General features: G+C 35.7%; 2 protein-coding genes across 4 annotated transcripts in view; one reads left to right on the forward strand and one right to left on the reverse strand.

Moving 5' to 3' along the window:
• Window positions 1-6,498, forward strand: part of LOC118750796 (zinc finger protein 614-like) — a 31,037-nt gene extending 24,539 nt beyond the window's left edge. The window contains exons 5-6 of one of the 2 annotated variants that reach the window (XM_036485531.1): window positions 4,006-4,150; window positions 6,382-6,498. In XM_036485531.1, the coding sequence (XP_036341424.1) occupies window positions 4,006-4,150 (145 nt within the window). In that variant the 3' untranslated portion in view covers window positions 6,382-6,498. Of the gene's footprint in view, window positions 1-4,005; window positions 4,493-6,381 lie in introns of those variants that run through there. The other variant, XM_036485530.1, reaches the window with a different exon arrangement.
• Window positions 6,499-9,288: 2,790 nt separating this feature from the next.
• LOC118750795 (neuropathy target esterase sws-like) lies at window positions 9,289-24,920 on the reverse strand. Of its 2 annotated transcripts, none has more exons than XM_036485528.1 (11): window positions 24,155-24,920; window positions 23,460-24,086; window positions 23,162-23,388; window positions 22,512-23,077; window positions 21,469-21,887; window positions 21,111-21,386; window positions 20,838-21,024; window positions 15,064-15,180; window positions 14,251-14,462; window positions 13,155-13,511; window positions 9,289-13,093 (listed from the first exon to the last, which is right to left on the reverse strand). In XM_036485528.1, exons 1-11 carry the CDS (start codon window positions 24,860-24,862, stop codon window positions 12,458-12,460), a joined length of 4,332 nt encoding a protein of 1,443 aa, XP_036341421.1. In that variant the 5' UTR covers window positions 24,863-24,920; the 3' UTR covers window positions 9,289-12,457. The 2 variants fall into 2 exon arrangements, with proteins under 2 accessions (XP_036341421.1, XP_036341420.1); XM_036485527.1 differs by lacking the exon at window positions 15,064-15,180 and adding an exon at window positions 17,550-17,666.
• Window positions 24,921-25,285: the final 365 nt, after the last annotated feature.

The raw sequence follows: 25,285 nt of genomic DNA on the forward strand, positions 1-25,285 counted from the left end.
TGTTGCCAAAGAAGGGGGGCTGAACCCCTTTTGCAGAGAACACCTTTTAGAATTCCCTTTCTGTATGGTTAATAAAATAATAAATAGAGCGCGGAATATATTTATTTTTCTATTTCTAATTTGTACACATAATTAATCGCCTGGATTAATTTCAAAAACATGTCCTTTTTGGCCTTTTTGACATTACGCCTCCACAGATACTCTACCACCACATCTGCGAAATTCCCAGTGTGGTTATAATTTCTTGTTGAAAAAAACCGCTTCACCACCCTCCATTGCGATTCAATTCGCTGGGTGTGGGTCCCGTCTTCTGCTACGAACGGATTAATGGCGTCGCTATGATTGACTTTCTGATGGGTGAACCCATTATCAGAAAGACAATCATATGCGCGCCAGAAATCCGTCCTTATTATCGACCCCTCAGCCACATGCTTCTTGATCAGCGGAATAAGAACATCCGCTGATCTGCAGTTATCTGGGCATACTTCAAGGCGTAGATCCTCACTGCCATCTTCGATCATACCCAGGACCCAGTGACCCTCCACTCGTCTGCCTAAAAATAAGAAAGAGAAAATTAAAATCATAACACAAAATTCGAATAAAAATTACCTTTGTTGAATTTCCTCTTTCCGAATTTACTCTCATCAATCTGGACTATCTTCCCGGGACCTCCAATTTTTCCGCTGGCTTCTTGGTGGTCCAACTGGTATATTACCACGGCTTCTCTACAATAACTATACCAGTCGGTGATAGTCGCAGATGATAGAGTTTTTGGTTCCTTTAAATAGTCTTGCCGTAGAACCATTTCGCGGTTAAAATTTTCCACAAAGCAGTACATTAAGTAATATACGTGGGGGACGCTTATGCGGACGTCCTCAAACCACGTCCCTTTCGCTACCGAAACGCTAGCCCTTTTCGCGCAGTTTCCACGCCGGCACATAAACAACCCAAATTTTCCTGAATTTCGCCTGTTCATAATAACCTTATGAATGGGGCACAGCATAGTACGTGGGATCAACCCATGCTCCTCTGCAAATTGCCTCCCCTGGTCATGGGTGCTTAATTCGCGTACCAAACGCGCAAAATTCCACTCGCCTTGTTGCGAATTCCTTGCGCCTGCGCTTGTGGAAGGACGTTCATCTAGAAATATAAGAGTTACAGTTGTGGGCAGTTATGATAAACGATAATTACTTACCAGCCATTTTAATTAAAAAAAAAACCAAGAAAATATGCGTATAAAGAATTTCGTATCAATTTCGCGTAGAAAATTAAATTCACCGTTATACTTAGAAATATAACAATACCCAACACCCCAATTAAGCCACGGGGCCAGTAAAAAAATATTTTCCATGAAAAGGTTTATATTTTTAATGCTTGCTGGGTTATATTCTATCTTCTTTTGTCTCTCATTCTTTTGCATATTTTGGAGTTTGACAGCTGAACTCCACCATTTAATTTGCATATGCAACCAAAGTCAGACGCGTGATTTTGAAGGTGTTTTTATTTAATGAATTGTGATGAATTGGTTAATATAAAAGTCGTAAAGCAAGTTATAACAAATCAAGTAAAGTGTAAAGTGAAGGGGAATTCAGAAATATATTGGTGAAGTGGCTAATTTAAGCAGAATAGGAGTGATAAATGTACGCTAATTTGCGAATTTTACAAAAAAGGGCATATTTCAAACCCAATTTGTAAATAAATTAGTAACCAAAATTTACAAAAGTGAGTGTTAAAAGATTGCGTGGACCCTTGACTACAAGTGTGTGAAATTTTTTTTTGGATCGGGCCACCCATTTGGACGGAATAGCCCGAAATAGTTGTGAGCGGTACTAAACCCCACCCTAATTTACAAATAGGAAGAGGTCATGCAAACAAAGCAATCTGATTTTGTTTACTTTTCGTGTTTTAAAAATACTTGATAGTACGAGTATTATCGATACTTTTTTGCAAATATGAGTACTGGCATCGATTCTTCTTTAGAGTACTCTATTAGTCTGTTCCAATAGCAGTCCGGTTTACAGGATTTAGTCAGAACTTACAGGAAGTCGTTCCTATTGACATAAAACCTGTAAGTGGGAACACATTTGAGAGAGTAACTGAGCAACTGTTCCTAGTCAGAAGTTACAGGATTTAGTCCGGATTTTTTTTTCCTGTAAGTTCATGAAAAGTGTCAAAGGATCAGCTGCTTTACATGTGCAAACAAAAACAGAAAGCAGTGAAAGCAAAAAACCTTATATTTGTTAAAAAATGAAAGTAAACAACGAAATATTTGAATATGTATAGATTTTAATAATTATTTAGTGATATTTCAGCCAAATCAGTGTAGTACTAATGACATGTAAACAAACCGTCTGACGTTTTTACAGGAAATAGTGCTTTTTGCGTTCCCGTGCACTTCGGCATCTGTTCTCCTTTTACTCTCAGTTGAGAGAGTAAAATTGTAGTTTGACAGTTCCACAGGTTTTAGTCCGAAGTTCAAAGGAACAGGCTATATATGAGTACAAGTATCGATACTTTTCTAAAAAGTTCTATCACTAGTCGTGCCCATCTGATGCGCTTAATGTAATCCTGCATCAGCTACCCATAGAACTCCATATCCGCGAAACTGCTGCGTCTGCGGCAGTCACGCGCTGCAGCACGGCCATAGTGGTATTCTTGACAAGCCTATCGAATCAGGGAAACAATCAGATTATATTCCTCCTACGACAGATTTCAGGAAAAGCTTTCAGGGGAAGTTTCCTTCAAGACGGGATTGGAGTAGGCGCAGGATAGTCGAGGAGAATTCCACTGAAATCTACACTGACGGGTCCAAAATGGACTGCGGTGTGGGTGCGGGGGTGTTCTCTGAAACGCTGAATGTCTCTCTCTCGTTTCGACTACCTGACTTTGCTAGCATCTTTCAAGCGGAAGTACTGGGCATCGAAAGGGCCTGTCAAGCACTAGAGAGCAACTGCGTAGGTGTACGAAAAGCATACATTTTTTCAGATAGCCAAGCGGCACTTCTGGCACTTGCCTCACCGGTAACAAAATCCAATACAGTCAGAGATTGCAAATGTGCGTTAAGCTCGGCGGCCGAATTAATAGACATCACTCTCATCTGGGTTCCCGGCCATAGGAACATACACGGCAATGAGAGGGCTGACGAGTGGGCTAAGGCCGGAGCATCTTTGGATGAATCCGAAGCAGAAACTATAAATTGTCCACTCGGACTCATCAAAAGGGAAATGCATCTGCAATTCACACGTATGGCTGATACACGTTGGAACAACCTTCAAACCTGCAAAACTGCGAGGTACATATGGCCGCACTATGACAAGCCAATGACAGAAGAACTTCTCAAGAGGTCGAGGAAAGATATTGTCAAATTAATAGCCCATTGGTGAACAAGTAAGTAAGTAAACGGTCCTTCACTATCTTTGCGAGTGCCCAGCATTGGCACAGATAAGGCAGATCACACTCGGGAGTTTTTCCATCCAAAATCTTGGGGAAATTTCCAAATTAACCATTACTAACCTAAATAGATTCATCGGAAAATCCAAATGGTTTAACGAACCCAACGAATCATGAAAGCTGATAAAATATATTTTATCACGCAGATACATATATTTTTTTTTTAATTTTTGCACAAAGTTTGAAATATGAATTTATATGGTTTTTGTTAGATAATGAACTATACTTTTATAAAAAAGTAATATATATTAAACGGAAGAAAAGTAGGAACAATTTGTTAAAATGTCGTGTCCCAAATAGTTTTTCACCAAAGTAAGAAAGGAAATTAAGGTTTGATGTTTTTCTGTCCTCTGGTATGTATTTCATATTTGTTTAATTTTTAGTGATTAATTATTTGATGTTTTGTGACGTTTTTCCAGTAAACGAGCAATATGTTTACGTGTTTTTTTTTCTTAAATTATACCATATATTAAAATACCATTACTTGTCAATAAATCCAAAGTTTCTGTAATTACACACATAAATCTGTATTTTCTATTTATTGATTTTTTCTAGAACTAAGCGGCATATAAGAGGCGTTCATAAAATTCAACAAGACGAAGAGGTCGAAAAACTCGTAGTACGAATAAATGTAACGAAAGAATACCGAGGCCGAATAGTCGAATTTTTGAGAAAAACTGAAGATGAAACACCTGCTTAAGTACAATTTTTAATTCTTTAGTGATGCAATTATTATAAGTTATTCAACTTAAGATAAATTCTAAGTTTTCTATCCTTCATAAACAAATCTAAATTGTTTGAATTTTCATGACCAGATCTTTTTGCCTAATTTGAAGCGCTTACAATCGGAATGCGAAAACGGCTACCATTTTATATGCATACATACATACTGTTACTCGCGAATTGAGTTTACGGCTCTTTTTTTTGTTAATATTCGCAATGTTTTACATGCTAAAATCTTGTTGTTAATTTTGTATTAAAATATGGCCTATATTTTAGCAACAGTGTACGAAAATTAAGAAAAATGTTCAGCAGAAGAAAAGTTTCAGCAAAATCGCGAACTTTTTAATACGAATTTCTAAAAAGAATTCAGGTATGCAGCGTTATAGCCCATTCAATTTTAATATAATAATGTGCGAATTTCAAATATCTAAAAATCCACGTTGATTTTTGAGAATTTTTTTGTTGACCGTCCTTCGCATTTTTTTCATATAAAAAAAAAATTCTGAAAATTTTTTATATGGTTATCGAAGATCGAAAGTGAAATTCGTATTATGAGCTATGCAACCGTGTCGAACTTTTCGTTGACTATCGAATTTTCTGTCGAACAGAATTTTGCTTTCGATGGTGTAGCGAAGTGTTAGAAAATTGTGAAAAGTGCTTGATTTTGCATTTGTTTTCTTACTTTTTGGGGGCTAGACACTAATTTTAAAAAATTTTTATTCATTTCATTATTTCATGCAGTTCTAACGTCCTGAATACTAAACACAAGCTCGAAAGGCTGGTTTTACTTGTGAAAGTGAATCCCAATACTCAGTTGCCACGATCTCTGAGAACAAAATCATAGAGCTCTTGATAGTTTTAAAACATTTTAAATAGATTTGGCTCACAAACGCCTCTTTAGGCAGTCGGAAGTTTTTAATAAATCTGTAGAAAATTTTTTTAAATATATTTTATGTAAAAATATATTCGAAAGACTACATTTAAACTCCCTTAAACATTTTCTACTGCTGGCCAGTTTACTAAGCTCTCATTCTCTGACGAATCGTTGAAACAAAACTCCGTTGTACTAATTTTTAACAAGTTTTTATAAACTCGCTTTCTTTTTTACTTCAATTTAATTTGCACAAATTTAAATAAATATGTATAAGTACACTATTTAGTTTGCTCGATTTGTAAACAAAGCTTCTCAGCGGTGAAAAATATACTACATATTGTGAATAACCTAAGCGAGTGAAATTTACAATAGCGTCATAATACCAAATCAAAATTCATTCGATCAGCACTTTCGACCACATTCGAAGATCGAATGCAACTCATAATAGGGGCCAAAGAGAAGGATAAAGGTAAAAGTAAAAATAAAAACATAAACAAAGATGCGTAAAGAAAAAGGCAAAAATGAAGATCAAGTAAATTTAAACACTTTACTTATGTATGTAAGCGCAAATGTTCAGTAGAATATGTATGGATATAGATGAAGAAAATGATAAACATAAAAATAAAAACAAAGATAAATATAAATATAAATAAAAAGATGAGGATGGGGGTAAAATAAAAAAAAAAGAATAAAATAAAGTTAATTATAGAGAAAAGGATGTAGATAGAAACACAGATACTCAAACTGGGAACTATTTCGGGGTTTTAGAGATTTTCGGGCTTCTCGGAATTCATCGATATAATAATCGATATTTTTATCGGTTTTGTTATCGAAATTTTTATAAATTTTGGTTGATATTTTTATCGATTTTCTATCGATATTGATATCGATTTTTCTATCGGATTTGGTATCAATATTTTTATCGGTTTTGTTATCGATATTTTTATGGATGTAACTATCGTATTTGTTATCGATAAAGATAAAAATAGAGATAAAGGAAAACAGAGTAATATAAATGTAATTAGAACGAACAGGATAAGGAAAGAGGTAGGGATTTAGATAGAAAAAAGACAAAAAATATAACCCAGAAGATAATTTAAGTAGACCTTAAGTGAAGCCATTCTAAGAGGCCTACCCAAGAAGAGCTGAAAAAAGTGCTTCTTGCATGCCTTTTAGAAGGGCTTATCCATTTACAATTTACGCGAATGCATAAATTTATATTATTTAGTATTACCAATGAATTTCGATAAACATTTTAAGTTTGCAATAACACATATTTGATATAAACCTTAAGCAAATACTTAAAAAATGTATGATTTTTTTTTTAATTAAAGAAGCAACTTTAAAAGAACTTCTCCAAAATACCTTCTGAACTACGTCCTATAAAAGCCCTTCTGGAAGGCCTACTATGGGTAGCGAAAGAAGAAGCCCTTCAATTTGTGCCTTTCTATACAAAAAAAAAGGAGAAAGGAATGTAGAGTGGAAGGCCTTTTGACTCTCAGGAAGGCCTTTCGGAAGGGCTTTTAACTCCTGAATTACTGGGAACCTTAAGCAAAGGCAGACGTATATGTATGTATGTACATATGTATATTGGTTATGTGACAAACGAGATGCAACGTAAGTTTCACTTCTCCAGTGTGGCCCAGGCGCACTTACTTTTTTCAATATCATTTCAGAAACGAAGCGCTTGGAACACAAACGCTGCTTATTGAGTCTTATAAGGATTGAACCAATGGTGTTGTGAGCAAGCAAATTCACCAAGAAAACCCCACCGAAAATAAACAAAATTCTAGAATTATATATTTGTTCGTTGTTGCATTAGACAGACTATTTTTTAGCATTCTAGATTTCGTCATGCAAAAGAAGTTGAGCAATTAAAATGCAGCAATTGTATAAAAAAAATATTCGGATTTACTGCCTTTAATTCTGCAAGCCATGCATTTATTAGACGCCTTTGCAAAAAACGTGAGAACAAAAAACATTTCAAAACCGTCAAGTAGGTGTCATTCTTGCTGTCGAATTTTCACAATCCGGAGCACTTTTTTATCAATTCGCACAGGCCCTAAAATGGTGAGTTCCCCACCAAATCGAATATCTCTTTTTTATGATGGTACAATGCCCAAACATACATACAACTTTGACCAGTTTTGACTATTTTTCTTTTATTTGTTTAATGTTTATTATTATCTTTTGTAAAAATGCAGCTCATTATCTAACAAAAACTATATAAGTCTAAATTTCAAACTTTGTAGAAAAATTAAACAAAACTTTACGCGCATTTTCCTCCATACAAAGTATGTTCGACAACTGTTTTTTGTATGGAAGAAAATAATAACGCCATTGTAAAAAAAAATATCAACAATTTTTAAGCAAAAAAAAAAACCGACTCCAACTCTCATATATCCAATGATCGGAGTTAAACCAAATTAGTATGGGACCACCTTTGAAGTAACACCTTTCCTTTAAGTTAAAGTTATGCGGTAACATCCTTAAAAAAAAATAAAAAAAATATTCCAACGGATTGGTAACCTTAACCCTTTTGTGAAGTCGGTTAAAAATAGCCAAACCTGGTCAAAATGTCTTGTCCCTATTATTTTTCACATGACTTTTTATACAAATAAACAGAAGTATTTATATGCAAATATTTGTTTTTATCATGTGCAAAATCATCCATGTGGCAGGTCATTACGAAATCAAAATCAGCCAAAGCATGAACGGTGGAATATGCACCGGCTGTAGCCAACAACTAAGCTATGGCTGCCGCTCTGGCTAAGTACCACCAAATTTGGTAATCGCCCAAAGGGCATTTAATAAACCGAAATATCGAAGAAAGCGTCTACGGAAATGCGTTAATTGTGCCTTTAAGGCCGCAGGAGGAATCAGCGTCGACTGCTTGTGCAACATAGACACTACCGCGGACACAAAAAGCGAAGCAGGAAGACTGATGCTGCGTCCGGGTAAATCTTTCTGTAAGTTGCTCTTCAACCGTCCCGTAACTGTTGATGGGCGCGACAATCAGATGATGCAACCTCCCTTGGCGCATGCGGAAAGCAGAAAACACAAACCCCATGGACCAAAAACCGTGGCTGTTATTAAGGAACGATTTCCAGATGGCTGTTCTATTCGGGGGTTAAGTTCTGCCAGGCCAACAATCAACATGTATTTCGAAATTTCTGGTCTGCCAGCTGGCATAAAATACGGATTGATCGGTAAAAACTGCTGCGTGCGTCGATCGGGTTGATTCACATCGAAAACCGTACGAGAACGGATCGCAACAAAAAGAAATGACATGAAACGCATCTCTCCATTTTTTCCAGACATCGAATATTTGCAGGTGATTGGCAATGCAGTGGCCTTGAAAACACAGAAGAAAGAGAACCAATAGAATGTCCTTGCAGTTCAGTAGGCTCTTCTTTTTTAAACACTTAAAGTTGCAATAACTCAAGACGTCGATTGTGTTTGGAGTTTTACTGGAAGAACTACGTTTACCTTTATACAATTTCAGGACATTATAATAATGTAAAAATAAGCTCTATAACATGGACATTAACTAAGACATTTGGAAAATTCTTACGACCGAATCTAATATGAACGCATGCCATCTAATACATATGCATTTTGCGAAGATAAACGTTCAATTAAAATAATATGATGAGCAAAAATTTTAAATTGGAGTTAGCTTTATACCAACGTAGTTTAATTTGGATCGATCCTGTGTGCATCCGAAATTTTTGACGTGTGTAGATATTGGGTTGGCCTGCATTAGAACAGATTTAGGAACTCTTAAATAAAATAAAACAAAACAACCTCTTACAGCGCATTCTGCGTTTTTATTTTATTTATTTTTGGCAAAATTCATTATTACATATAAAGTACAAAGATTTGATAAGTTTTCCAAATAAACAAACTCTATTCTTTGAATTGTGCAGACATCAATATGTTGTATTGACATCAAAGCAGTTACAAATAGTAGTCTAATATTACAAAATACAAAGATTTAAACTCATATCATAAAATCTAAATGGGCGTTTATTTCTAATATGAGTTCTTTCTTCATTTTCGACTTCAGAAGTAGGTAAGTGATGAAAATGAATACCAACGATGGGTGCAGCAATGCAAAATGTACTCATTTATTAGTCTTATTTTTATATCTACATTATTTCAAGCCTCATTTTTGAATTGAGTATCAACTCATTAAAAAATAATCATTTGCTTTTATGTTCAATACATTAGAGTTACCCTAAATAGAAAGGCTTTGTCTGACATTTTTTCGCTTTTTTACAGAGTATTTATACAATTTTTATATAAACTAAAGATCTTCAGTAGAAATTTTTTTGGTTATATTGGCTTTTATTAAACAGCAACTAATTTTTTGGTGTAGTAGTTGATTTAAAGTTCGATTAAGTCTGTTGAATAATTTACTCACTTTTGTACAGAGAGTAAAATGAGTTAGGGCCTTTCTAAATTAAGGTAACGGTACATATCGTTTACTGAAAGAGTGTCATTTTCCAAAAATTCGAGAATAACGGCATTTAAAGTTTTGAATTTATATACATATGTATACTCACATAGTAAAAATGAATACTTACATATTTCGTTCTAGTGAGTTACTAGTATTCGTTACAGCAATGCAAATTTTTACACAACATAGAACAGGTAGCGTTCATTTCTGCATATTTTTAACTCGATTTTAGGTTATGACACCCTTGCAGCAAATGTGCGATATGTATATAGCATATCGAGGGCTTATATTCAATACCCTCTATGTGCAATTTTTACAGAAACTACTTTGTGATGTTAGAACCCATCTGGGATTTGCCTGTCATCACTGATGTTGATTCCGACTTTGCAAGGTAATTGTAAATTCTTCTGTCAAGCGTTATACAAGGTCAGCATTAATATCACCAATGACAGTTAAGTGTTAGGTGGATTTTTATATCAGAATCGCATTTTTGTGAAAAATGAAGATATAGGTTGTTGAATATAAGCACTCGATATGTAGATTACTAAATATAGGCAAAAAGGTGTACGAGGGTTGCTTTTTATATTTTGCGCCTTTGCAACACTACTTGTGATGAGCTGTAATTCGAAATTTTTTTATCGAAAAGTTTGGTATTTTTTAGCATAAACTTACATATAACGTTCTCTTTTACGAGCTTTATTTTATTTTTTTCCAGTGAGATTGTTCTTCTCGTGAAAATTTTCTTGTGATGATTTATTACGATTTTCGACGTGGATTATCGAGACAGGAGTGCATTGATTAACTTACTTCGACTTTTGCACACTTAGCCACTGTGAAATGCTGGTACGAGCGCCAACATGGCCGTCGATCCTTGCAGCATGAATTTCGTGATGGTCGTTCAAAAACTGTTGTTGTGCCACAAACAATCGATGTTGTGCGTCAATTGATAACGCAAGATCGTCATGTGACATATCGCGAGATAGAGACATCCTTGGGCATTACCGAGACCAGCATACATTCTACATTGCATGAACATTTGTCCATAAAGATTTGCTCTCGTTGGATACCGCATAATTTGAAAGTTTAAAAATTGATTCAAGCGAATGCAGATGGGTATTGACTTCCAAGGAGAATATTTTGAAAAACAGTAGGGCCACAAATTAAGAGACCTATTGGCTGATGAACTATTTAAAAAAAAAACTTAATCCGATCGAAAAATCCGCATGGACATGTTTTTGAAATGGTGTTCGTAGTTTTATTGGAAACCACAAAGCCGAAAACTTTGAAGAGTTGGTCAGCAACCTTTTAACAGCCTACAATAATATGGGATGCAATATGTCGCTCAAGATAAACTTCATACACTCATATTAAAATTTTCTCCTGAAAATTTGCCGAACACGGCGAGCGGTTCATCGGGATATATCTTAACATAGAAAAATGGTACCAGGGATAATGGAGGCCAGATTTGTTAGCTGACTACTGTTGTACACTAAAAAGAGATGTACCTGATGCTAAATATTCCCGAAAATCCTAAATAAAGATTATTTCTTTTTCTTCATTAAATACAGTTTCTGGCGTATTTCATTAAGTTTGACTTAAATGCTGTTGCAAAAAAATTAAGGGTGACTGATTTATTTTAAAAATGTGGATTAGTTACAGGTTAGCTGTAGATACAAAATAACCCTTTCAATTTCATTTAACTTTTATTAAGGTAATTTTTGGGCATCAGTGTTATTTTACTGTTTTCGGTATTAGGCGCAGAATATAAAAGGCAACCCTCGTAATATACATAGTAAGACCTGTAGCTCGTTTCTGTAACAATTCTCTATCAAGGCGAATTGTGATATGAATTCGCCGCCCTGTTCTCTACTGCTAATGAGTAGTAGAGAATGACGTATATTATCTATCACTAGAGAAATAATCGGTAGAGAAGAGTTAAAGAAACGGGCTACACTGGCCTGGTAACAAACATTTTGTGACCGGTAACTAATGGTCCTATTATGTATGGCGACATATATCGTACGTTGTTTTATGTATAGCGATTAATCTCAGTATACAGAAAACGCGCAGACAAAAGCCGAATTTACTTTTTTGACATGAACATTTCGAAGTACATAATTGAAAACTTGAATCCAATGTGTTTAACAAGTGTAAACAAATAACCAAACCAAATAAGCGGGAAATAGAATATTCCGCTACTAGACTCAGTAGTCAGTAGCCATACGTAATGCGAATTTTAGTATATGGTTGCCTATCGGCTATCAGTCGCCATATATAATAGGGCCATAAAGTTCTTGTTAAAAAATGTTTAATTTTTTCGCTTACAAAATGTGCGGTAACAATCGGTATAGCCATGATAATGTATGTATATAAGTATATGTATGTTTATATGGCATATATCATTACTTCTACTGAGCTATAAGCTTTTGATTACAATAATTCAAAATTATGACTCGGATTTCAAATTTACCTTAATTCGCAAGAAATACTAAATAATTATCCCATGTGTGCGTATGTTATGAATTCAAAACTTGAAATTAACCTATTTAATTGTTGAAAAGTTATCCTTACTCGCTTTTAAAGTGTATATGTGCGATTTGTTAAATTTTAATTCCCCTTACAAAAAACTGCTCTTTACTTATTTATTTTTGTCTCCTTTGTTGCAAGATTATTACAAACACAATACAAGATCATAAGTCGTCGAGCTTAACGCAATAATTATTTATAATTAATTCAGACATTTTGAAATTTGTAGCAACTGCTTTGTATTTAGTAAATATATGGCTAAGGAAGTTGATTGCAAACTCGCTCGAAGCATACTCGTACTTGTTTGTCACTTCCTCTCTCTCTCTCTCTCGATTACAGATATCTTGCACTCAGTCACATGGTACATACACACTCTATTACTTAAATAATTAAGTCCTTAACTAAATTCACGCAATCGTTCATTACGTCGCTTCTGAAGTGTTTTCTAATGTAGTTGGTGGCTGAGTTGCCGCCTCATTTAAATCAGCGCTTTGCAGGGTGGTCGCAGACTCGGCATTTGAACTGTAAGTGCTTTTCATGGAGGCAACCGTACTGGCAATGGAAGTACTCGGCGTAGGCGTACGCAGTTCATCTTCTTTAACTAAGATTTGAGCGCTTTTCAACGGCGTTGTCGTCGTTACATTAACCTCTTTCCGTCGATTTTTTACCTCATCTTCCTTTTTTGCAACTATCGGATCTAAAGGTAACTCATCCACTACTGCATCGATGTTAAGCGCATCATAAGGTGTTACGAAATCAGTACTACTTCCACTACTCCTTATACTAATTTGCGAACCGCCACCACCGCCACCGCCATTGCCTTTGAAAACAACACTACCATCAAAACGCACAATGCTGCCACCGCCTAGGTGGTGGGCACGCCCATTGTTATCAACTTGATCGCCGCCTGTATTCGATTCAGAGGCAGGGGTATGCGGTGTACTACGCGAACGATGTGCATGATGTTGTCGTATGGCCAAAGACAGATCAACTTCGATGTCGGAATCCATCTCGTTTTCGGAGAGCGACAAAGAGGTGCCTGTGCGCTTTATTTTGACCTGCAGGAATTGCAATTGTAAATTTTGGATTTTTGACAAAATTAATTATCTTTGTATTCACCCGCTTGTACGTCGACGGCTCCGATATGTAACCGTCGTAGTCCTCGTCTTCGCTAAAGAGATAACCTTGGTGCAATTGTTCATTGCTTATATAGGTTTCAGGTAATTTGCAAACGATATGTGCCAAATCGATGAACGTATAATCGCTTAGGGTGCCAGGATTCTCTTTCTTCGAAGGCTCCTTGTTAAACCACTGATTAAAGCGTCCCAAGCGTCCGGCTTTGGCCATGGCATCGAAGTGGTTTTTACCAAAAACGTAACCAACATCACGTATTTCATCGAAGCTGCCAAAGGCGAGCGTTTTGTACTTGTCAATGGGCGGGCGAATATATTCGCAGTATTCGGAATTTTTCACTTCCTAAAATGGCATAAATGGGCAATTAAATAAAATTGATTACATGGGGAATGTTTGTAACGCTTTGGCTTAAAAAAATACTGAACCAATTTTAATAATTCTTTTTCTAAAATGATGCATTTATGAAAAATAATTTAGTGGTATACTTATTCCTTTGAATCGCTAGGTTGCGCTGGAGTCGATATACTTAACAAGTAATTTTTAAGCAATAAACGAAAATGGACTTCAATTCTCATATAAAAATTTAAGATTGTCGTTAATCTATTCATGATCCAATGATCGGATTTAAACCAAGCTAGAAAACTCACATTTATAGTTCGATTTATGTTAATTTATTATTTGCTATGCAATAAGAAAAATAAACCCGCTAGGTGGCGCTGGGTCGAGTTATTTTGAAAGCTCGTATTAATGGTCTGATTTTGTTCATCGAAATCGAAAAATACTTTTTCAAACAAAAATTCTGCCGATAGATGGCGCTAGAGTCGAGGTTCGTAGAAACTCCGTACTTATGGTCTGCAGTGGCTCTATGTTTATGTTAAAAGAATTTTCTTTTTATGTGGCTAAAAGAAGCGCAAAATTATTTAAATGCCCCTTTGCCCCACGCCCGCATAGGAAAAGTAGATATGGTTGTGTCAAAATATGACATAGTGAAAACCAGCCTAAAGACATTACGACGCTACCAACATCTTGTGGATCCCCAAAATTAAAAAAAAAAAAATGCCGAAATTTGGACTGCACTCACCTCGAGTTGGCGCACACACGAAACATACGCTAAACGAGACTGTATATCGGGCAGATCAGGCACCTTCACCGGTGTTGTGAAGGGGTTCCATTTCTTATACAGCAACCACCAACCAGATAAATCATCGCCATAGTTCGTCAAATCCATATCGTCTTGGGAGCCCACATCGATGGCAATAATATGTGCGGCGCCCAAATTATGCATTACGTCGGCTATAAAATACACGAAATGTGATTAAAAGATCTCATAGAAATGTTATGGCATTGTGTAAACAACATAACTACACAAATCTATTTCATTCATCCAATTAAATATTTTCTATAACACAAACGATTTTTTCCCGAAAAAAAATATGCAGAGGGGAAATTTTATTTTGAATACTAAATATATGTAGTTATTATCTCACTTTTTAACGCTGTTTTTATTCAAATAGCCAATACCAGCAAGGAGGACTAAAAGAGAAAGTGCAGGGTAATTACCTAGCTGCATGTACTACAATTACACAATTAGATTTGCAGTTTAAACCAAAGAAAAAAACCCCATTCAAATCCATAAATAACCAAACTAAAAAATAACTTAAGTCATGCAAAAGAAAAAATGAATCAATCAAACAACTGCATTGTACAAAGTGCAATTAGTGTGGGTGTCAGACTGTATCATACACACACGTACACACAAACGCTTTTTATGCTATTTAACATATGGTTAAGTAGATTATTGGCTTTTTGGGTAGTTCTACAAGTTCGAGAGAATAGCACGAGTTGGTAGAGTAGATGTTAAATTATGAATGTTGTGATTTTTGTTGCTTATTACCTGGCACATTATTGGTGTAACAACCATCGAGCAGTAAATGACCGTCTCTATAATCGCAGAATGGTGGAAAAACGCCCGCGATGGACATGCTCGCACGCGCATAGCGCCATAGACATCCTTCGAAGGTGTTTGAGGTTGACCGGTGTGGTGGCGAAAGTGAAAATAAAATTGGGACCGTACGGACGGCAAACGTTGCACGATATTCACGTGATTTTTGCATTGTTATTTTTTTTTTTTGTTACACGAGTATTTTCATTTATTGATTTGTGCAACACAAAAATTTTGAATGCAACATATGAAAAAGAGTATAAAGAAAAAAGGATTATATCAATAAACATTTGTTGATAGCAAAACACGTAGTTATGGTACGCAGCGCTGTTTTTTGAACGTTAGGAGTCATGTGAAATGGTGTGTGAAATGTGAAAAACTATTTTCAAGAGTATGTATGCATACGCATATATGTATGTTAGTTAAAATTAAAATATTTTAGAGATCGTCAACCCAGTCTGGTACTTGGTAACCCGATACTGGATAGTTTTTCTCCATTTATTTTGTATACCCAATAAAAATTATACCAAGTTGTCAAAACTACGAAACGCGCGTGAAAGCACCTTTCATTTAAAAATGTGAGGTAATTGGTAATGAAAACATAGCATATTTGTCGTTTAATCCCGAGATTAGTTAAATTTGTATGCTCTAATGAAGTTTATAATAATTAGAATTACACAGCCCAACAAAATTCTATCAGGCGGTGACCACTTGTTCTTATAGAGTTTCTCCGCTGAACTCCGTGGAATCAGAAACTGAAATTCAAATTCTTCAATTGGCTCTAGTTTTTGACATTTGGGATTTAAGAGATGGCAAAACACGGATTTTTACCAGCTGTGAAATATAATGTTTTGAATTCGAAATGATCTTTTGAAATGAGAGCTAAAATATTGGACTTTTAGCTCTTAAGAAAAAATTGTACCCTCATACTAATGGAATTAAAAAATGTTTATAAAAAAAAAATGGTTTTTATTTTTTTTTTAATTTTGGTGAACATTTTCTGAATTTGAATGAACAGTACCGTATATTTCAGATTGCATTCGCCATATTTTTTTAATTAAAAAAACTTGTTTTTTTTCGTAATGTTTGCTTTCTTATGATAAACGGGAAATACATACATAAGTTTTGTTGTTGTTGTAACATTATACAAATTCAGCAAGAGTTTTTGGAGAGTGACAGTCCTTGGCCAAATATAAATCTGAATTCTTCTTTGGTTACGTAGACCTGGTTGTCGTAGGAAGGAATTTTAATTTAAGCATTTATTAACATTCATTTCAACTCGTAGAAGTTCAAAAATAACTAAAATGCCTTTTTTTGACACTTTTAATCCCAAATATCTTGAAAACCAGAGCCAATTTAACAATTCTAAAGAAAAATTCTTAGACTACGCAAAAAATTCTTAAATTTCAATGAATAGATAATTATATTTCACTTGTTATCAACCGCGGCAGCCATATCGATCGCTTGCTGGAAGAACTTCATAACTAAAAAACGACTTTGAAATTTTTCAACAAGTATAGTTTTAAAATTTAATCCAGAGAATATAGTTTCCATCAAACCTTACTTTGATCAATGAGGGATCGTTTTACTTTCATTTTTATGACGGCTATTCTGCATACATAGCCCAAAAAAAAAAGTTCTTCCAGCAAAGGAAAGGACCTGTGGACCTTTGTAATTACTTTAGTGTATGTGTAGTTTATGTAATTTTTCACAATCATGGCTTTTTAGAGATGATTTAACAGATATAAGAAAGGTTAACAGATAAAGTTTTTTACGAAAACACATTCTGAGTTTTTTACACCACGATTTTAAAACGAAAATTATGTTTTGTATTGGCATGAGAAAGCAAATTATGTTAAAATAAAGTTGGAAAAGTTGAGAACTGGATCGACATAGAATCGATGTGGGGGGATTATGTTGAAGTAATACATTTTTATTAATATTCTTTATACTTACTTACAATCCTCTGAAGTCCTACAGCTAAAGCATGCACACAAATAAAAACCAAAAACTAAAATATGACAGAAGCAAACTTCACTCTAATTCTACCATCAAAAGACACTGAACAGCTCAGAAAACTACATACATAAGTAAAGTCACATTATTTTACGCAAAACAGCGCAAGATTTCAGCTACGCCTGAAACTAACAAAAACAAGCAACAAGAATAATAACAACCATACTCAAATATCATTGAGTCGAAAAGAGATATGTAATGTAGTACATACATATGTACATACATATATGTGGCTTGATGACTACACTATAATTCATCATAAGAAAATTTCCACTCTGCATTTGTTTTCTCTCTTTCTTTCTTAAAAAAATGAATCTTACCAAAATATGCTTTTTGAGCAAATAAAAAATAAATATGATGCCAAGAAACAAACACACACGCACACCCAATTTTTGTAGTTGTTGTTTTTTTTCACTATTTACCTGGCAAATTGTTAACATATCCGCCATCCAGCAGGAGATGCCCGTCTTTTGGATCGCACAATGGCGGCATATAGCCGCTGAGCGACATAGATGAACGTATATAACGCCAAAGAGATCCTGTTTAATTTAAGTGTAACGGTATAATGTGTGTGCGTAAATTTTTTTAGATGAATTCGAGTTTATTGGAGCGAACGTATGGATGCTTAGTGGGGATTGGGATAATATATGTATGTGTGCAGGCGATGCTAAAATAATATATTTTTTTCTTAAATTTTACGCCAAAATTAATTCATACAGCCATTAAGGGACATCACATCAAGACATTAATTGAATTTGTTTTAAACAATAAAAAGTGATTATGTATTTTATTATGTGGTTTGTTTTTAATGTCAACCAAATATTATAAGTCGCTTTTAAATTAAATATTTTCGAAATATGTATGTATGTATGTATATGTGATGAAGGTAACAGCTTCTTTTTACCGAAAAATCGTGTTACAAAAATTCCAAATATCCACGTAAATAATTAGTTCCTTATATTTGGTTATCATAAAATGCTACAGCTATTCAGTATTATCGACAAATAAATTTACCAGTTACAGACTCGGTAGATACAATTTAGTGTAGTTGAGTTTTTTTTTACTAAGGCTTGACCAATTTTCACTAATTTACGCACATACATACACATACGTATATGTATGTATTAGGGAGGAACCCATTTATTTTGTTCTTCGTACAAAATAAAGACATTCACGAACATTTCAACTAAAAAAATAAGAGGTCCCAACCAGGGTTTGATTTTTTGTTTTTAAATCGCAAAAATTCGACAAAAGTTTGACTTGAAAGCTGATAAATTTGGCATATTATTCAAATATGTTCATATACATTCCTAAAATCGCTGAGTAAAAAAAAAAAATTAATTCTTTAAAATCCTGGTAGCGACCCCTTAAAAATTTGTTCAAAATGTTGTATTTTATATGTAGAACCAAAATAAATGGATGCCACATGACGTTGATATTTTAATGACCGCCCTATTATGAATACATATATGTACGTATCGCTGATTTCATTTCAATAGTGACATAATCCAAAAAATATAAATTTTTAGTTGAGTATGCAGAGAGTACCGCTACCTCTTCTTCTATGTTGTATAAAAATTTCATAGCTGTATTGATTACTAGTGCCTCACTAGAACAAAATATGTATTCATTTTTACTATGGGAGTAACTCTGTATATCGACTGCTGACAGAGGGCGTTTTAGAATCGGCTGCTGAGATAGGGCGTTTTTGAAACGAATTCTGAAATAGGGCGTTCTTAAACCAAATTTTGAAAAGTTGTTTGAGATAGGGTGTTTTCAAACTGGCTGCGGAAATAGGTCGATCTTCCACTCAGCAGTCGATATGTGAATTGAAAACTTTAGAGCCGTTTTTCCCGATTTTGTGATTTTTTTTTTTTAAGTAAATAAGCGACGTGTAATTATGTTACTTCTTACGACATATGGTTCAACCAGCCACCAACGTATCAACATATCAAATTGCTGCTGATAGAGAGAGGCAGAAAGCAACGACAACGTCACCGTCGAGCGGTAGTAAGTTTTCGTTAACACGAAAATCCCATAAGGTAGGTTGTATCAGCCGATATGGTCTACGATTTTACGTCGGTGGCTGGTTGAGCTCATAGCCTGTTCCTCAAAGCCATAATGTAATAATAAAAGGTGTCGTCAGTAACTTAACCTTACTTTTTCGGGACGCCTATGCCGGCAACGCATTTTAAAGTAGTAGAAAATGTACTAACTATTTCCTAATTTTACCCATTTGTGCATACTACTTCAAAACAACTATATAGTTACGGAGTTTCAAGTATGAATATGTGTTTGAGTTAAGCTCCACAAGGCTTGCTCATATATTAAGACTAATAAATAAAAAAAATCGCAAAATGATACAATTTCCTAGAAGGCTTGTAATGATTTTTTTAAATAGATTAAATAGCAAGTACTCACTCTATTTAGTGCATCAATTGTTCATTTGACTTAATATTATGACAATGTAGCAAAATTTATTTAATATTAAAAATGCTTTTCCATACGATTTTTGTTTAAGTCTTTGGTAACCACGATATCTTTTATTTACTAACATTTTGTTGACAAAAATTTGACAAATCCAGCAATTTTAATTATTAATGATGTTATAAAAGCACTAATTTCTAAAAACAAAAATCGCGATGAAACTAGTTACTAAAATGTAGTATTCTTCTAAAAATAATAGTATATAAGGGAGAATCGGCAACACTGCAAATAAGCGTCCCGAACTTGTCAAAATTACAACAAACACGTCGCTACTGACGATACCTTTTATTATTACACCATGCCTCAAAGCAGTGTTGGGCACTAATCAATTAATTTTTCAATTATCTTGTTAATTGTTTAAAAAAGTTATTAACAATTAATTGTTAAATGCTACCGTACAATTTAATACGACTTTTTCTATTAAATGAAATCAAAGAAGAAAATATTCTTAAAAATTTTGAAAATTATTTTTTTAAATTTAATATGAAAACTGAGTTTGTTTACAAGTCATGCAAAACTATGTATGTACATGTATCGATAAATATTAATCTACTTTACTACGATTTTGCATACAAAATGGCGGCATTTTATATTTTTTTTTTTTACTATTTCTCGAAGGAAAGTTTTCCTTTTCACTGTACGTGAAGTTCAACGGCTTATCAATGCGTTATGCTAATATAACAAGATATAGGTATACAACAGAACTATGACGTATAAAATATCGGAATGTAAAAATCTCAGAATATGTCAAAAATGAAAATCTTATATAAAGTGAATTCTGCCAATTTTTCACGGTTTATACATACTTAAAGCGGTCGCGCAGGCTTTTGAAACATAAGTAGTCGCACTTAGGTCTTGCGGCACCTCTTAGTGTAAGGAGGAAATATAAGCGTATATTATGCAGTTAACTAATTTACTTCTTTAAGTTTTGATTTAAATAAAATGGTGGGATAAAATTTTACATCAAATATATATATTTTTTTAACGCAAGAAAGACTTTGCAATGAAAACTTTAAAGAAAAATAATAACCGCATACAAAGACAATAATTAAAATTAAGAAAAAAAAAATGTTAAAGAAATGGGAAACGCCAGCGCTCACATCCTACTTGTGTTTGCGAAAACCACTAAAAACTTTTATAAATATTTATATTCTATTTGTGTTTAGCATGAAATGATGGTTAAAGAGGGGAAGCGCGCGTATGTAGAAGCAAAATCAACTTACCATTTGTGTGTATGCGATGGCAGCTTGCGGTAATATCAGTCGTTAGTGTAAAATACGGAATCCATAAATCCTCAATGGCCACATCACCGAAGGTATCACGAATGGTTTTGTTGAATTCACGTCCAGAGAACATCGATGTAATTGGATAAGTGAGATCGAGCAATTGCAGGAACCATTTTGTCATTTTCTGCAAAAAAAAAAATGCAATGCAAAGCAAAAGTAAGTTAATTAGTTTAATTATAATTGTTTTTAATTGTTGCAGCAAGCACACACCTTTGACCATTCCCGAGCCTTCTGTGTAACGGCTGTTACATTACGATCTGAACACCAGAGTGCACCCATTAGCGCGCCAATGCTAACACCTCCCACCATATCTACCGGTATACCAGCTTCTTGTATAGCCTTTAACATACCGATATGTGCAGCACCGCGTGCACCGCCGCCACCTAAAACTAACCCGATTGAGTTACCAGTCAGCCAACGTGCCAGGCGCGAACAATCCGAATGCATATTTGGCTCGGACATTAATACACGGCTGTACAGATCGTTCTGTGAGATATAAAAAAAAATTTGATTGTACATTTTTTTTTTGTATGTAAATAAATCTGTTGTTGCTAGCAGTTTCACTTACAATGCGATATTGACTTTTGCGCGTGAACATGCGCTTGGGGCACTGCAAATGGTGATGTTTGGTGACCCAGGGCCTGACATTCAGCCATTGCAGTGTATTTTTCGGTTTCGCATTAATCGACTCGTGATAAAGCAGTACGAGCTCCTTTTGTGTGCGCATTGCCAAACGATCGATTTCTCGTTCAAATTTACCAACGATTGGCGCATGATCACCAAGTCCCACGATAAGTACGACGTCCGCTTGGCGCATGCAACGTTGTGTCCAAGCGCTGAGAGAAGAGTCACACTGATATAGAGTGATGGTATTGCGATCTTCCTGCTGCGCTAGCCAAGAGGTCATACGATATTCGTTGCTGGGTTCGAATATGTGCATGCCGAGCTGTTTGCGAACCACTTCGGATGTTAGACGTAAAGTGGGACCTGAAGGTGTAGAAAAAAAGGATGAAACAACAAAAAGTATGAAAAAAATTGAAATTTTTCGAGTCTGCTGACATAGAAGGGAAGAAAGCATTTTGAAAAGCATGTGTGCAATATTCCGACTTCTTCAAAATGGTTAATATTAAAAATTATACTCGCACATATTTAAAACAAATAAGTAAACTAATTATAAATGTATACTTGTAAATCCGGGATGTTAATTTATAGCGGAATGAGTATTGGACATAATTTTCTATGTTCTTTGTTATGCAGATCACGAAAATTAGCTCTGTTTTGGCGTAAAATGGTAGTGCCGTTCAAAGTCATTAACAAATTAATTGTGTATACTATAGTTTCGGTGTTGGCCGCGGTGGCCGAGTGGTTAGAGGCGCGTTCTACTACTCGAAGGACCTGTGTTCAACCCCTGTTCAAAGCAACATCGCAAAAAAAATTATAGAAAAAATGGGTTTTGAATTATGGCCCTAAAATGTTTAAAGACGATGTGGTTTAGTATAAGCTACTAGAAATGCAAAAAATCGCCTTTCGAAAAAAAAGTTACGATCCCTTATACATTTCCACAACGATATGTAAATTAAATTTTGTATTTCGTTTTCTTACTTTACTAACCTATTGCGCACAATGAGTGATATAGCTCGTAGGTGAATGCTGTTAGCGGTACATCATCGCTTACCGGCACCAGCGCTACAGTAGAGTATTTGTGTGTTACCGGATTTGCCTCCAAGGGCGCCGCTGTGCTCCCATGGCGCGTCTGCATCGTGCCCAATATACGATGACTCAGAAGGCTTATGAGTTTTGTTACAACAATCGGGTATCGCAATTTGATAGCATTAAATAGGCCTTCCGGTAATTTAGCAAGTTCTGAATCGCGTACAGCCATCACTGTGGTTGTGCGACATGTCTCCGTTATCATTTCCACGAGACCCACAAGATCACCTTTGCCGTACTCGCCTATTATTTCTTTTTTACCACTTGATTGCGTTATCACAGAACGCATGCGTCCACTTAGCACAATATAAGTACTATCGCTATTCTCCTCCTGTCGATAGACGGCACGACCAGACTCTAGGAAAATCCAATCGAGCGCATAATCGCATTGCCGTACCAGCGGCGAGAGACGACGCACTTCACAATTGCCGAGATCCAACACGATACGAGGGCGCTCGCGCATTATACTATACGACACAAAGAAATCCATAATTTACAAACATATATGTACTACATACATACGTTGGAAAATTTACATAACATGAACTTACGCATAAACGCCAGGACGTCGTATGTAAGCAAGTCGGGTTATATATTTGGTTTTTATTGTGTACGTGCTTGCCTCGCCCGTCAGCACAGCGAGTCCACCAACAATTTCACCTGGGTGCACCGTGTAAATATACACATCCGAACGTTCAGTCTTAACGGTGCGTGTTACATCCACGCTACTTTGATACACGTTCAAAGCGCCCGTGAGAACTATCCAAATGCAGATATCCTTGAAATGTCAAATGAAAACATTAAAAAATCTGTAAAATCAAATAACATTGCTGTCAATTCATTTCTCACATCCACATTTCCTTCGTTGATCAATGGAATATTCGCCTCCACTTCGCTCAATTCGACGTAAGGATCTATGAACGTGCGATCCTCTTCCGGCAAGCCGAGTTCACGTAAGAAACTGTCCAATGCATAGCCGCGCAGGCTGGCCAATTCAGCACTGGCGGCATTCGCCAACGCTTCGGCGTGTACCAAAGAATAGCGACGCGTTACCAAATTACCAATGCTGTTCGCTCGCGAATTCGCAAGTGTCGGCTGCCCACCCCCACCGCCACCACCACCCCCATTAGCATTAGCGCCATTACCAGTTTGCTGCGCATTTGGCAGCGCCGCTTGTATGCCCATGTGACGTTCCGAGTCATGCGCCAAGTCAACCAACATATCTGGTGGCGGCATAAAATCCGACAAAGAGTGCTGTATTGTGTCTGGGTGCGTGAAGCGTCTTAACAACGGCGATGTCTTCAAAATTGTGGCACCAGCGCTCTTCTTAATGCGCATATGGCTTTGAACTAACTCCGAATTTAGACCGAGATATGTACGCAGTGCTGTGAAGAGTACGCGTTGCAAGCGCACCATAATCACTTGGATAACACGTATCATAATATCGGGATTCTCGTTGAATACCTCTTGGAAAGCCTATGTGAGAATATGAATACAATAAAAATGGTCGTGACTACTATGGAAACAGCATACTATATATTTACCTGCATCGGTAGGCGGATAACAACAGATTTCTCCATTGCCTTCGCTGTGACGGTTTTATAGAAGCTTGGATTACCCGACAACACATCGATGAAGCTCAAAAGCGATGTCACCGATTCGCCCTTCTTCACCGTCTTCAACGACAATGTGCTGCCGTCAGCGTTCGATATGAAAACATGCACTAAACCGGATTGCACAATGAATACGCTATCGTCGGAGTCAGTAATCTTGAAGAGAAAATCACCAGGCTGCAACGTTAACACTTCTGTATGCTTACAGAGTTTCAGAAAAATCGGTTTTTCAAAGTGCCCGAAAATACGTATGCTTTGCAGCATATAGAGAGCGTCAGGCGGCACGCGATCGCTGCCTTCTATCGCCTCTTGTAGATACTCAGCTGGAGGCTCTGCAGTATTCAGAAGCATTGGGATGTTTTCCCGCCGTAGCTGCAGGATACGTTTGGCGAAGTGCATCACCGCTTTTCGTTTGCGTCCTTGTCCGCCGTACACCTGGCCGGATACGTTCTTTACTTTACGCAGCATTCGACGGCCGTAGAAAAGCATTTTGTCGCGTTTACGGAAACGCAGCCCAGTCATATCTCCAGCGCCCACAGACGAAGAGTCGCGCATTTGTGCTAGCAACTGCAGTTGACGTTCCTTATTACGTTGCCATCGTTTGTAGAATATATACCAGCCGATAACGATGAGTGTCATTAGGGACACGCATATGTACAAGTACGCCTAAAAAATGAGGCATCAAAGAAAAGCGAGATTAAATTAAACAACGACAGTTAAATTCCTTTCAAAAAAAAAAACAATTAAATTTCACAAAAGGGCAATTATCAAAAATATAAAAAGTCGTTAATGGTGCATAAATAGTTCTACAGATATATATAGATTTTATATATGTACATCACTTAACATAAACATAATAATGAAAATAGTATCCTAGATTTAACTAGGCATTCGTACTGTATGTAATATAGAGTGGCCAGTGGTGAGCATCTTTTTGAATACTCATAATGTTTTTCAAATAATTTATTTTATTTTTTTTCTATAAAACTATTGTCTGTGCTTAAACCAAATCCATATTAACTAAAATTTCAAACTTTACATATACAAAATTTGGGGTAATTC

The sequence above is a fragment of the Rhagoletis pomonella genome, unplaced genomic scaffold (assembly GCF_013731165.1).
Source record: "Rhagoletis pomonella isolate Grant_MI unplaced genomic scaffold, Rhpom_1.0 Rhpom_scaffold_00400, whole genome shotgun sequence".
Classification (NCBI taxonomy): domain Eukaryota; kingdom Metazoa; phylum Arthropoda; class Insecta; order Diptera; family Tephritidae; genus Rhagoletis; species Rhagoletis pomonella.